At 37.9% G+C, this 15,279-nt stretch overlaps 1 protein-coding gene across 1 annotated transcript in view; it reads right to left on the minus strand.

Annotated features, from left to right (window-relative positions):
* VAV3 (vav guanine nucleotide exchange factor 3) overlaps nucleotides 1–15,279 on the minus strand; it is a 404,602-nt gene that overhangs the window by 174,209 nt on the left and 215,114 nt on the right. Inside the window, exon 15 of the mRNA XM_082613120.1 lies at nucleotides 14,948–15,057. Within this exon, the coding sequence (XP_082469246.1) occupies nucleotides 14,948–15,057 (110 nt within the window). The remainder of the gene's footprint in view (nucleotides 1–14,947; nucleotides 15,058–15,279) is intronic.

Below are 15,279 nucleotides of genomic sequence, written 5' to 3' on the forward strand. Positions count from 1 at the left end.
AACACCTTTATGAAATCAGGTTTATTGGCAACTTTACATAAATGTGAATTCTCACTTTCCAAATGAATTTAAAAACTAATTGCAAATAGTCTACTAATAAACAATTAAAATTAATATTTGACTATTTCCCCCAATCAGTCAGATATTCAGATTGTCAACCTACCTAGTATATTCAAAATGGCCAGCAAGCCATATTTTAAATTAAACATAAGCCCATGGGATTTAGCCTTTGTGGGCTTTGCACGTTTAGACTTGTGTCAATAACAAGAGTCAATACAAACCTAATACTAAAACACTCAATCTCTTGAAATTTTATAAAACCAAGGCATCTCTTAAAGCATCAATACCTTCTTAGAATCATTTTTAAAACCCCAAATAAATTCAGTCTAAGGGGAGTTTCATTATAATTGAATATGGAATTGCAAGTTGGACTGTGCAACACATTAAACAATTAAACAAGCAAGAAGTTTAATTAAATTTCCAATTCACTTTGGGCTCACTCTGTCCTGCAATTATAACATTTCATAGTGGTGTCAAGTGTTCAGGAGTCAGGAGTGCCCTGATGAAAATAAATCTGCAGTGTCAGTGGTAAGCAATGTATTAATGCCAAATAGTGTGATAATGGGTCCCATTGCTGATATCCACTGGAAGATGGTTGAGTTTTCCTCTCTACCCCAAGTCCACAGGTCCCTAGATAGTGGATTCGCAGCTTTTCATGGTAAGGATATTGGGGAAAGAGGTAGACTCGCCCATTTTATGAAAAAGGAACCCGCTGATAAAAGGTTTGCCTTGGAAGAAGAATCGCCAGGAATTAAAGGACCTGGGATCTAGTCTAGTTCCTCTGTTTGCTACTCCTGTGGTTTGGGGCAAGTACCTCTGTAGACAACGTTACCCCGGGTCCAAATGGATACAAATTCTGAAGCCATCCAGTACATAGACATTTAAAGAAAAAAAAAAAAACATAATCTGTTAATTGCTCTATCTATAAAATTGCTGAGGTTACAGGGGGATGGGTATTGCTCCTGATCTCTGTGGTTCCAAATATACGGCTCTTTATTACACTGCTCTGAAGAAAAATCTTCACAAGGAGAGTCTCACGTATATGTATTATGTACATACATAAATATGTATATGTAGAAATGTGCATAGGAGTAAAACACAAAATGTCCCCAAATCAGCTGTACTGAGGAAAAGGCTTAGCACAGAACTACTTATCAACTTGCACAAGTCTAATGCCACAAGCCAAAAGAATGCTGAGCTATATAACTAGATAAAAACGTGTTTGAAAAACAAAAGACACTAATGCAAGTCTAGGGCTCAACGTACAGAGTCATCATTGTCACCAAGCATCATTTTAATCTTGCTACTTCCTATCTTGAAGGAGTCAGAACAGTTTCTAATTCATCATTCCTGGTCTCCGTGGTATGTGGAAAATCCATTAGGTTGCTCTACAATGTTTCTTCTAGTAAATCAAAGCCCTGCAAAACAGTTTAGTTTTTTCTCCCTCTGAAAGATGTTTAGGACATGATAATTAGAAAATGCAATTCAAACCCCGACCACAATTAAACAGGCGAGGAGTAGTTTCGCCTTAGTAAACTACATATGACATCAGGTCTATTTTGTTATGTATGAAACACTATTTCCAAGCCATCTAGTTTTTAAAATGCATGGACAGCAACAGCTTTAATTTAAGATGCTGGTGTTCGATATGTCAAAGCTCAAATATTCTCTGAGAAGGAGCCTTAATGCATATATATTATTAATGTGCTATCAGAGAACAGATCCCTGAGTAGATTCTGACCAACGAGTCATTAGTCAAAGACTACATAAAGCAAATTTGGTGTACGATAATAGATGAGAGAATTTTATTTCTGGCTGCTCTTGCTATCCAGGGAGAAAAGAAACAAGGAAAAATACAGGAATTCTGCAGTTTAAGGTTGGAAGATAGAAAAACTGGGTTTAATAAAACATCAGGTTTATTCCTTACTAGCCATTGGGCAAGAAACTCTTTGGAGAAAAGAATGGGGAAAGCACATCCTGGGACATGGACCTGGTAGGCTGAAAGGAGCATGGCTGGGATCTCAACTCCATCATAAGCTGTGTGGCTCAGGCAGGTTACTTATATCTCTGTTCCTTAGTTTTCTTATTTGTACAAACAGAGATAACTGCCCCCCTCATGAGTTTTGGGAAGATTTATGAGACAAATATCAAAACCATATATCATTGTGCTTGGAATAGAATGTTAATGTCAGAAAATGTTAATTCTCTTACGGGATTGAAGCAAGGAAGGACTGAAAGAATAATAAATACAGAAGGTTTTTTTGTTTGTTTACTCTAACAAACTTTGTTAAATAAGACAGCATTATTTTTTATGAATTTTTAAATTTACAGAGCCCATTAATTTAGGGCATTTGTGACTTTTGAAATTACCTTCCTTTTTTTTTTCAAAGGGCTGGCTGCTTTGTGTAGACAATGATGTTACAAATATAAAGATGTGGATTGGACTAAACAATTAAACTAAACCCATTGACCACTGGAATATTCTAATCACTTCTGAGGCAGATAATCTGAGCTCCCAAATCTCAGTGTTTCCTCGGAGAAAGATGTTTAGAAGAAAGCCCGCTATTCTAATAAGCTACAGACAGGTCAAACACATGGTCCAGATAACTTCAAATCTGGCTCTCCCCAGGAAGAAGAAGCTATTCAATGGTAGTCCAAAGTTTATCCTGAAGGAGAAAAATGACAGTGTTTTCACACTGCGTTCATACCTCCAGTGACTTATGTAATACACAGCCACTGTTACCTAAGTACTGGATGAAAACACACACACATATTGATTTAGAACTCAACTTAATCCACCTTGAGAACTGGCCAGGGCTTAGTCTCAGACCATGAGCCTTCTCCTCCCCAATTCTTATACCTCTAAAAAGGGAATTTAAACTTTGAGACTAAAATCACATAATGCAGATACCATCAAATCAAACAAAATCAAGTCTTTGCATAAACCATACTAGGCTCAATCCTATGATAAGGTGACCAAAAATTTTGCTATTAATTAACTTGTAAATTAAGACAATTTATTTTACTCTAAGGAAATTCTTTGAAGCCCAAATCATCCTTACTGTTAATAATATTCAATGCTGTTTACTACTTGATTCCATCAAGATAACCAACTCTTACGGCATCACTAAAAAATAAGTAGAAAGTAATTAAGTTCTAAATTATATTTTTCATCAAGTGTGTGAATATACTACACATGAATACCTCTTGCTTATAAAACAAACTGATGGAAACTTTCATCTCTGCAGAACAATGGTAGGTATTCTTCCTATAAATGAGACAGCAGGGGAAAAGCTCTGGACTGAGATTCAAGACCAGTCTCTTTCACTTACTAACTGAAAAACACACACAAAATACTTAATCTCTTCTCTATTTTTTGACTCTATGTTAAAGATAATATCTCCCTAGCTATCTCACAAAACTCCTTAAGAATCAAATAAGGTATTATCCAAAAACACTTTGGAAACTATAAAGCACCATATAAGAATAAAGAATTATCCCTATATGCTACCAGACTCTAAATGCTCTAACATGAAGGAATTAAAACCTGAAATCTTCTTTATAATACTCAGAATCAAAAAAAAATTGTCATGCACAATTCAGTCAGAAGTCCCCAAACTTATTTCTGAACACCTTAAAAATTAAAATTGTCTCATTTACCTTTTTGTGGGAATGATAGCAGCTAGCATCATACCTTGCCTATAATATTAGACTGACATTAAACGTTCAATCTACCCATACCTTTATCTGATCAGACTAGCATTCTACTCAACTAGTTAATGAAAGAATTCTCCCAAAGTTTCTCTTCATTTATTCAAAGGGAAAGTATGTTTAAAACATGGACTTGGAGAAGAGCTATTCTCGAATATCTGAAGGGTTACCATATAGGGGAAAGAGTTAAGACATGTCCTATTTGGGCCCAAGAAGGGACGTTAGGAAGTTATACTTGAATAGACATGTTTCAATTCATTATAAGGAAGAATTCTCTACAGTCAAAGCTAAACAAAGATGGAGCAAATAATTCCAGAGGTAGTAAGTTCCTCATCACGAGAGGCACTCAAGCACAGGCTACAATTAGAAAGAAGTTGTAGGAAAAGGCTCAGATGTTGGAATAAAGGAACATTAAACACCTCTTCAGAGTGTTTATGAGTTCATAAAACATTACAGTTTTTTAAGATCTTGATCATTACAAACTGGCATTCAGAATAAACGGGAGAAAAACCACCTTGAAGAAATTAATTTTTCTAAATTACGTGTATCAGTGGTAAATGATATTTTTCCTAATTATTTTAAGTAAAACATGCACATACTTAACCTACAACAGCTTACTTTTCCTAAATTAAAAGGAAAAGGCTTCAGTGCAAATGCCTTCTTTAGATCCCCAGAGGGCCAATAACTCTTTACAAATTTGCCCGAGAGCATCACATGCATTGGATTTTTCTATGTTCAAATGTCCAATTCCATTCTCCTTACATCAAAATAATGAGTGGTATAAACTATTTCATGTACCTTGCAATTTATCACTGTTTTGCATTGACATTATAATGCTGACTTGAAAATATAAGCCTTGTTAGAATGTAAACTCAGTGAGAGAAAAGAACTTGTCTTATTCATCATTATATTCTTAGTGCCTAGAATAGTTCCTGGGCATGTACGGGATGCTCAATAAATACACAAAAAAATAAATGAATACAGATATACAATATTCAGTCTCATTCAGTAATTGTTTCAAGTGTGACTTTCTTATCTCTTCAACCAGACTGCTACTGCTTACTATCCCATGAAGAAGAAAACTGAAGTTTCTCTCATTGTTCCCATTGTAAGGATGGCCAACCTTCAACTGCAGCTTATTTTGTATTGTGTAGCCCAAAGTAATCATGCCTGTGACCTAACAACTTCTTATCAAGAAATATCTTAAAAGTAGTACATGTGACATTAACTGTAGTATTAGGTTTAGACTTATAAATTAAAGCTGGCTTACTATTATAGAATTCACTGATTATGTCATTTTCTTAGAGGAAACCATATACATAGTTGACTCACTACAACAAACGGCTCCAAAACAAACTATTCTTTGTGTTAACTTCTACATAACCCAGACAAGCTGGAGACAGCAGTGACCATCACTGCCCAGTTAAACTCTCCTGCTTGCACTGTTACTGTTCTCATATACGAAGAAGAAAACACACACACACAATGGATCAAAGGCTCTGTTATAAAAGCTCAGGGACACCAACACTAATTCAGCTGAATTTTAACTGCATTTAGTTTTAACCAGAGTAATGCTTGTTTGCTGATGGAAATTTTGATATCTATCCTTCATTCTTCCTTCTGCCCATGGCTTCTCCTTCCTTATAAGCACGCTCAGGAATGCCAGAAAAATGTCAGATAAGTATTAAATATGAGCTGAAAAAAAGGAGAGAGGTTGATCTCCACTAGGCAATAACAGAACAAGAATAGTATTTAATATTTACTAATGCTTTGTCATGCATGAAATGCTTTGGCATGTTTCTGGATCAAACAGGCTACTGAAAAACTCCATTTTATGACAGCTGTGATTTTTCTGAGCACTGTCCCGTGTCCTACTTCCTTTTATTGCTGCCAGGAAACTGTGGTTTAGTTCCCTATACTGACTTAACTGCCAATTTTGAAAGGTTATAGACAATACATTAGATTCAGGGAGAGTTGTGCTGGCTTCAACTTGGGAGATTAACGTGAATAGGTCAGTAGCATGAGGCTCAGCACAGCCTGGGGGCGATGGATCGTGTCGGCATGGATTTCATATCCATAAACAAATTCTTCGTATTAAAAACTGGTAGTGAAATCCTTTTAAGGAGAATGAATAAAAGGTTGTTTTTAGAGTGAATAATTTCTCCAAAAAAACAAAAAAGCATGTGGGCAGACAAATTCAGAGATGCTTTATGGACTGATATTTTGCTAATTATGCCTGTAAGGTTACCAGTTTCCAAGTAGACACTGATGGGCTTTGGACACTGAGAAAATGCCAAAGCAGATGTCATTATAGTCAAATGTCACCCCCCCACCATAGCTCATCCAGGAAGGCTCACCCTTGGACCAACTCTTGACACCACCATAGCCTTCCTTCACCCCTTCTAATCTTCCTCAGTGTGCTCTCCAAAGAGGGAATTTCAGGGTAAATAACAGGCACAAGTGTCATTACTGGTAAGAAGAAAATGCTTCAAGAGCACAAAGAGCCATCACTGACTAGAAAACTATCCTTGCTGATGTGGTCGACTATTGAGTAGAGACAAGTTTACCATGTTGTTGCTACTGGACTGGATTCTTGGGGTCTCATAGTGCTTTCCAATAAACCACATAATAAAACTTAATGAAACCAGATACCTGAATGGCATTTTTGATATTCAACTGGTCAGTACAAAATAATGCCAAATACATATAATTCGTCCAGGTATTTCTGTTCTGGTTTTGGTGGAGTAGAGAACATTTTGAGGCTAAATCATCATGATGACCTAAACAGGAATTAGTGCTAGTGAGAAAATCACACTTCTACAAAAAGCCACAGCATGGCACCAGTATAGCTGAGATCCTTTTGTGGCAACACATAACTCACTACATTCCCTAGGCCTGAATCATCATCTCTCTGCTGTAAGACAGGGGTTGCTAACTACAGCCCACAACCTATCTTACTGGAATACACCACACTCACTCATTTATGTACTATCTATGGCTGTATTATTACTATGATAGACTTGAGTAGTTGTGACAGAGACCATATGGTTCACAAAGCTGAAAATGTTTACTTTCTGGACCCGGTTCTAAGAGATGAAATTCACAGTCTCAACAGGTACTTATTTATATATTTGAGAAGATCCCAACGGATCTCCTAACGAAGAAAACAAACAAGAGGAGGGAGGGGAAGGGAAAGGAAGAGGAGAGAGAAGCAGTAGTACCATTATCCTAGTAGTAGTGGCAGTAGTAGCCAGAGCAGCAGTAGTTTGGGCTTGCTATAGAGTTTTCTGATTTAGCTTCATGTAGATATTGGGGGAATCTCCATCTAGGCAAAAATATAAATAAAGTCAGTCTATTTTTTTTATTTACTTATGTATTACTTATTTATTTATTTATTTAGCTGCGCCGGGTCTTAGCTGCAGCACACAGGTCTTCGTTGCCGCGTACAGGATCTTTAGTTGCAGCATGCGGGATCTTTAGCTGAAGCATGTGAACCCTTAGTTGAGGCATGCATGTGGGATCTAGTTCCCTGACCAGGGATTGAACCTGAGCCCCCTGCACTGGGAGCATAGAGTCTTAGCCACTGGACCACCAGGGAAGTCGCATAAAGTCAGTCTTTTAAATTTGCACAATAGAATGTCAAATCTGCTGCCAAACCTTTGACATCATAAACATGGGTCTCTCATCAAACAAAAACAACGACCACTTCTCTTGAGACACTCACCAGATTTTTTAACCCTGAATTGATGTGTAACACAACACAGCTTTATCCCTCGAAATCCAGGGATGGCTAGGGGAGGCACCTTCTCTCTGGCCTGACTAGCCACCCCCCAGAGGAGAAACAGTGAGGTCAGGTCCTGGTCCACTGCAGGGAGCAACATACGGTGGGGAGGGTCACACTCCAGGTGTCACTGAGGGTGTTAAGGAGACCAGGGAAATGGGAGAGGGAACAGGCACGTGAAATGAGTCTCCCTTGTGACGCCCATCAGTATCACAACATGTAGACACTGATTGGACTTCAGGGGCAAAACAGAGAAGAAGCAGAGCCGCTCTTCTGAGTCTGACAGGCGGAAAAAAATTGAGCAGGTCAGGAATCGGGAGTGTGGACAGAGAGAAATATGAGGAAGTAGGTGGCTTTGAGCACCTCAGACCTTAGAACCAGTCTAAGTTCTATATCCCCTACATCTCCTAGAGGCAAGGAGGTCCACGATTTGCATATTGTTCTGTAGTTTTTAGCAGAAGTATAGATTAGATCAATATTACTTGAAAGAATCTAGGTGATGTGAAAATTAGCCATCCTGCTTGGTTCTCTAAGTTCATCTAAGCATCGAGTCAGACTGCCAAAAAGAAACATACCTAGATGGACAAAAAGAAACATAACCTGGAAGCATCAGGTAGGTGTCTACAAAAATGCCTTTAAAAAATTGCAACCTCATTTTTGAGGGCTAATTTAAGAAAAAAAAATATATGACATCAACTTCTAGAACTTCAAAAAAATCTAATGCTGCTCGTGGAAAACATGTTTTTCTGTATCTCTTACTTAAGGATCCACATTATAAAGCCTTCTTATCATACCAGTGAAAGTTTCTTTCCCTCAAGGACTGTTGTATTATTTTGTGAGACAATAAGAATTTCCTAATTCATCTTTTTTTTTTAATTGACCTTATTGTCAGAAAACTTAGAGTAGAATTTCAGATTTACAATAAAAATATGATTATCTACGATGTGCCAGGCAGTGTGCTAGGATTGATCATGCATGTGAATAGCATTGACAAGATCCCTGCCCTCCTGGTGTTTTTAGTCCACTGGGAGAATAGCCGTGAAATAGACAGGTAGATCTAATGGTAATGCCCTCAATCCAAGGGCCCAGGCAGCTCGGCCTTGGGGCATTAAAGGTACACATAGGGCAACCAAATAACCAAATGGCAATTTCATTCTTTACTTAACATTTCAAAGAACATCAAAAGGATATAATTCAGAGTCTACAGAAATGCATTTCAAAAGTCCCTTTTCCCCTTTCCAAACCCCTCAGACCCCATAGCTATTCCAGAGCCTCACTCATATCAAAACCCAAAACTTTCTTTGCATTCCCAGACCCATGAAGCTTTCTTTTTCCCTTCTCCCAACATTATCTATGTATTCAATAGTTCAATTTAGCTTCTCTCCTAATAAGCAATAAAGAATCCTTACTCTTTTGGAGGAGAAAGACAGGTAAAATAGAGTAGGCAAGTAATAGATTATCTTTAACAAGGAGGGGATTGTCGGGTCTCGGGAAGGCTATAAACACTAAACTTGGATAATTTTTGTCTGGCCATATAATTACAATTGTGAGAGAATACTAGGGAAGTGAGGTTACTCATTTAGCATAGTGGTCAGGAGAGATCTCTCTCACAAAGTGATATTTAAAGTCAAGATCAGTGGGATAAAGAACCAGCTATCCAAGGAGCAAGAGGAAAGACCATCCTGGTAAGGAAACCTCACGGTTGAATGCCTGAGGCCTGTGCATATTCTCCAAAAACTGAAATGTACTCAATCTAACTACAGCAAACAGGTGTGTGATGTGGCTGAAGAGATGGGTGGGATAAAACCATGTAGGGCCTTCTGAGGTCCTGGTAAGAATTTTGATATTATACGGAGTGCAGTAAATAGCCAACAAAGGGTCTTAAGTAGGGCAGGACACAGCAGATCACCCTGGATGCTTCTTGAAGAATGGACTGGTAGGAGGGGGCAGGGAATGCAGAAGCTAATCAGAGATGTGGAAGGCTTAAACCAGGGAGGTGAGGGTGAAGATTACAAGCAAGTGGTCAGATTTAATCTCCAGAGATTGGTGAGAGACTGATTATATGTGGAGGGAAAAGGCAAATCTTGGCCCTCCATCTAATTATACTTGAATAGATGGGATTGGGAGGAAGAGACTATTTGGATAGAAATATTAAGAGTTCAGTCTTGAAATACAATCCACTATATATTATATTTAGAAGCTACAGTAATTAAATTCAATTGCAATAGCTCCCTCAGTGCTATATGGCCAGGGCTTCCAATAGCGTCTGGCAACAAGGCAAGTGCTTAGTAAATATTGGGAGAATAAATGCAATTTCCTCTGATAATTACCCCTCTGGTATTCAGAATCTCTGGGCAATACCTTTAGATTAAAACAAACTATACTGGATAAAATATAATTTTATATTTAAAATGTGAAAAACATACTCTTTGCTTTCATATTCAAACTCCAGGAGGCGAATTTCAAGAAAACGTTCTTATCTAGTGGAGCCTGAGTCTGCGGAGAATGCTTTGAAACATTGTTCTGTTTGACCTCTGATTATTTAAATTTTTCTTTTTAATTCTGTGGCATGTGTGCTTTCTATGGTGAGTGACCTCAAATTCCTTCTGGAAGTAAATGGGGAATAAATTAGAAAGACACACTGTGGCTCAGATTAAACGTGATTTGTGGAGTTTCATGGCTGCATTCCCGCCCCTGCCTCACCCCACTTGGAGAGCGCTCCTTTTCAGGGGTTCATCCTAGGAAACGAAGCTCAGGGGCTGCCCCTACAGATGACAAGGCAGCCTGGTCCCAGAGCCCCTCCCCAGCTCTAGAATTTCCATACCCCCTTTCCCTTCTCTTCTCCCCCCTCCCACTAGTCTTAGCAGCTAACAGATATATATCCTGGGCTCGTATTTTAGCAGACGTTAATGGTCTCTATGCTATTTTTCCTTAGGTAAGCCATGTGGCACTGTGCCTGGCATGTGGCACACAGTGAAGAAATCTTAGTGTGGTAATAATGGTATATGCATCTTCAAGGGGGCTTTCTTTATTCAAGGGACTAAATATAAATTGTTAGAATTTCAAGAATTGGGTCAAGTCAGTCAGAAGAAATTCCAGGCAAAAGGGCCTTTCAGTTCCCTTCAATAAATACTACAGAGGCTGGTTCAAAACCTGCCACTTGCTACCATATGCAATGCTTTTTTGCCCCTGTTCTACTTTTTCTTTCTCTAACTTTTCCTTTTAAAAATCTTATTATTTTATTACTCAATTTCTTTATTTTACCCAGCTCTGGCTTATTTCTAGAAAACTTAAGGACACTGTCTGATCCTCCAGGTCCTAGTCACAGTGAAAAAAAGAAAAAAAAAAAAAAAGAAAAGAAAAGAAAAGAAACCTGATTCCAGTTTTAGATAACAGGATTTGAGTCCAGGTGCTTATTTTAGCACCCTCCTGGTTAAAAAAAATGCTGTGAGCTAAGATCTTGAACTCTATTGTAAATGATATAGCACTGAACTTGTACAAATGTGCTGAAATACTCCTGCCATTGCTAGCTTCCTGAGCTATAAAATGGGTATAACATGTTTATCAATTTAAATCTAACAGGAGAAAACATTAAAAACACTTGATTTAAGGGATTTGGGGGAAACACATGCATAGCTTCCTAACAATATTTTGAACATTGCTATGGGCAATGTTCACAATCCACACTTTCCAACATCATTATGAAAACTAGCCTAAGCTAATAAAATAACATTTGCCATCCTATTTCAAAGATAACTAAATGGAACTGTGGGAAACAGTGACAAAAAGCCCTTTTGAAAATAAATAAGAATAAATAATGTGTATCAATCAGGCTTTTAAAGATCTAAATGTATTTTTTAGAGTGGGATCCCCAGAACTATAGCTCTTGAACATTATTTGGCTCAAAAACTGTTCAAACAACCTCAAGAGCAATCAGTCTTGCTACCACTTCTTCTCACAGGGAAAAAAGAAAAGAAGACATCCTTCTTCCTCCCCTATCCAAGTGGGTCACTGCTGCTTTTCTCTCTGTGAAGCCTTTCTTCCGGAGGTTTGCCAAGTTTATGTGGTCCACTGCAGATAATGTTGGAAGTGGCTATGGCCAAAGAAGCTCAGAGAATAGGGCTACTGAGTGGGGACTGGGGTGTGCTTGGGAAGGACAGAGGTTGAGATTTAGGTCACCTCTGGGGAGATTTGAGTTTACCGGATACTTACTGTTTATTGGTATTCATGCTTTTCTATGGTCCATTATAATAGTCTAAATTAAGAGCAGCATTCTAAACTCCTTAAAGGTGATTTGCAAATTTTTTAAAATAAAAATGATCCAACCATCCTATAAACAGCAGAATTGCCATCTTCTGTAAATAGAACTGGCAAGCATTTCATCAGTCTTAAAATATCACCTCCCTTGATTTCCTGCCCCCCTCCCACAAATGCCTCCCTTTCCTTTTCACAGGTCCTTAAAGCAACACTCCAGAATGCTCTAGGGGGACTTACAGGGCCCCTGTTAATGCCAAAGAGACTGGAAGAAGCTGGTGTGTGGCGAGACACAAGTCTTACTGTTTATCATGTATTGTCATGAATGCTGCAGGATTTCTCAGTTTTCTTTTTCTCTATGGCTTATAGACTAAGAGTACTTGAACTTTAGATAATGGATAAAATAGCAAAATTTGAGCCATAGGCAAAGTCTTAAGCTTCAGGACTTACTTAGATTATTCTACTTTCCTGAGCACAAGCCAAGCAAGACCTGTCTTACAAAGTTGGAAGCAGGACTTTCCTGCATAACAAGCTTCAAAAGAGAAAGGAGGAAATAAAATAATGGGATATTCTGATGCTCGAATAAAACCCTAGTTTTATTTTGCCTAATTTTAATTTACATGCCATACATGGCATAATCCCTGCTTAAAGAAGCCCTCAACTTTGACTTTGAGCAATTCTCAAAGAAAGGTACTTCCACCCTCTCACCATCTGCATGGGCAAGTCAGTGGAACTCTAAAATACAAACAGAGTTTAATGGATGTTTAATTACATTGTTGAGGTGCTTGGATAAGGCTCAAAGATGAAGAACCCCACCCAGTTTCCCTGTGTGTGGTACAGTCATCTTTCCTGTGATGGAACAACTTAAAGCTACCCATACTCTTCCCTTATGTATATACCTGTAAGGCAGCGACTGATAGTTGCATACAGCTACCCATTTCTCCTTTCTTCCATAATAGGAGAACCTTGATTCATAGCCAAGCATAATCCTGCCCAGAATGAAGATGGCATTTCTCGGCTCCCTTGTCAGATGTGGCCACATGACTAAGTTCTGGTCAGTATTATGTAACAGAAGTTGTAGCATTTCTGCAAAGAATCCTTAAAAATGAGGGTCACCTTCTGCTGCCTAGAATGTAGATTATATAGCTAGAGCTCCAGCAGCCATCTTGGACAACATGTGACCAACCTTGAGGACAGAAGCCATGCTGACAATGGCAGAGCAGGAAGATCTGCGCCTGGGTTCCTGGCAATACCCCAGAGATCCCAACCCACCCCTTGTCTACCTACCCCAGATTCTTTTCCATGAAAAAGAGAGATAAGCATCCATTTTGTTGAGTCTCTTGCATCCAGAGTTTAGCTGTTTGATTTATGGCAAGTGAACAAAATAGTAAGTGATGCACCTATCAATACAGTCCAAGGAGCCCACCTACTCTGGACAACAAATTTAACTTCCCTCCTCTACAGAAATTCCTTCACTCATGTAAGGATCATATGAACAGAACCCGTAAGAAAATACCAACCTAGCATCCTTCCCACAAGAGCAAAGGTGTGAGATCAGCTCTGCCTTTGCATATTATCAGCAACCCCAGCATCCTGTCACTCCATTCCCAACTGCTCAAGTCCAGATATTGCCTATCACTTGAAACCTCACTAAAACAGCACACTAGGTTTATGATGTAGCCCACAATTCATCAGAGACTGGGTGGAGGTCACCAACTTCCTCACTTGTGACCCAAACCAAAAAGGTCCCTGTAGAATAGCCATTTTATTGATGCATACAACTACTAAGGTCTTTTAATTATTATAATCAATAACAATAAATTTTAAAAACTACAATAGTATACTGGAAGATGTCCTCTGAATTTATAAGTCCCTATAGGTATATTAGGATCCTAAATACAAAACAATATTAATAATAGTGATAACAACAGATACCACTTACAATTCAATACCATATCATTGCTGTTGTACTATCTGGCCACCATTCTGCTTGACACATATATCTGGAATTCAAAATATCATTATCCCTATTTTAGAGGAGGAAACTGAGGCTCTGAGAGGTTAAACAAATTGGCTAAGACTATGCAGCCAGTCCATGGCAGGGGTTATTGCTGAACCCAGAATTGTCTATAAGCTTAAAACTATTTTAGCTGCACAATCTTATGTCTCAAAGTGTTAGAGAAAATAATCTAAGGAAAATCTCTATTTTTCTCCCCTCAGAACTACAATAAAATATTCTAATCCTATTTCCATTTTATATTAACATGAGCATTTCCAAAAACAAAGCAAAAGAGAAAGCAAACAAAAAATCTGATAGAATTTGTCTGCAAAAGGTAAATAATGCTAGAAAACATATGAAGCAAATCACAGAAGTGTTTTTTCTTAATTTCACCTTTTGTAACAGTTTCAATTTCAGGGTGACCTATATGTTTCCATAACAAGGGTCATTATACACTTTTTAATCCATGAACCTCAAAACTGAAAAGAAACTCCTATAATGATACGTCCTTGTGTAATCACATCTCTGTATACATTCCTTTTTAAACATGTCTGATTTATTTGCCACCTCTTTGTTGAGTTTCCACTTTAATAAAAGGAAAAAACACTGAGAGAAGGCAAGCCCTGAAAGCATTCACTGAATACGTCAAGCAATTTACCCAGAATTCAAACAATAAATGAGTTAAAAACAAACAGGAGGAACAAATCAATCTTTCTATTAAAAATAAGGTATTTGCATGTATGTATGTACGTGTGTGTATGTGTTTGGGAGTATTTCTACTTAATTTAAAGATATATATAAAACATGGCAATTACATTAAAAGTTTATCATTAGAATAATTAATATTTTCGGGGGCTGCTAAAAGCTAAAGAATTAAAATATGCCCATGAGAAGAAAGTCAAACAGAAGGTTAGAGCTCCCTCTTTCTTTTTCTTGAAGAAATTCACCAAAACATCTCTCCCAGGAGACGAAAGTTATCAAGCTGACAGCCTCATAGCATAGCACTCATGCTCAGAGCAAAGTGTTTTTTTCACAGCCTCTGTACACATGCTACAAACATTAGAGTATGTTTATTGGTAGTTCATTGTTCATAAGAAACTTATGCAGTAGAAAAAAGCACTTTTAAAAGTAGAAATACTCACAAAGCCATTTCAAACTGTTCCAGCCACTTTTTCTTTAAATCTTTTGTTTTGCAATAAAATTCTAACCCATTTTGTCCTTGGATATGGATGAGGTAGAAGCCATAAGACCACTGTTAAAATTAATATTCCTCAGGTTAATAGGTATCATTGATTAATAACATCATGTTTCCAAATTCACTAACACACCACCATAATCATCCACAAACCACCCATAACATTATCATCAGACAAACTGTGAACAATCAACATTACTGTAGTCAACTTCATATCTAGAACAATTGCTATGCCAAGTGCATTTTGCTGCCTTGATCATTAGGGCATTAGAGATGATC

The sequence above is a fragment of the Mesoplodon mirus genome (assembly GCF_964341445.2).
Source record: "Mesoplodon mirus genome assembly, chromosome: 3".
NCBI classification, from domain to species: Eukaryota; Metazoa; Chordata; class Mammalia; order Artiodactyla; family Ziphiidae; genus Mesoplodon; species Mesoplodon mirus.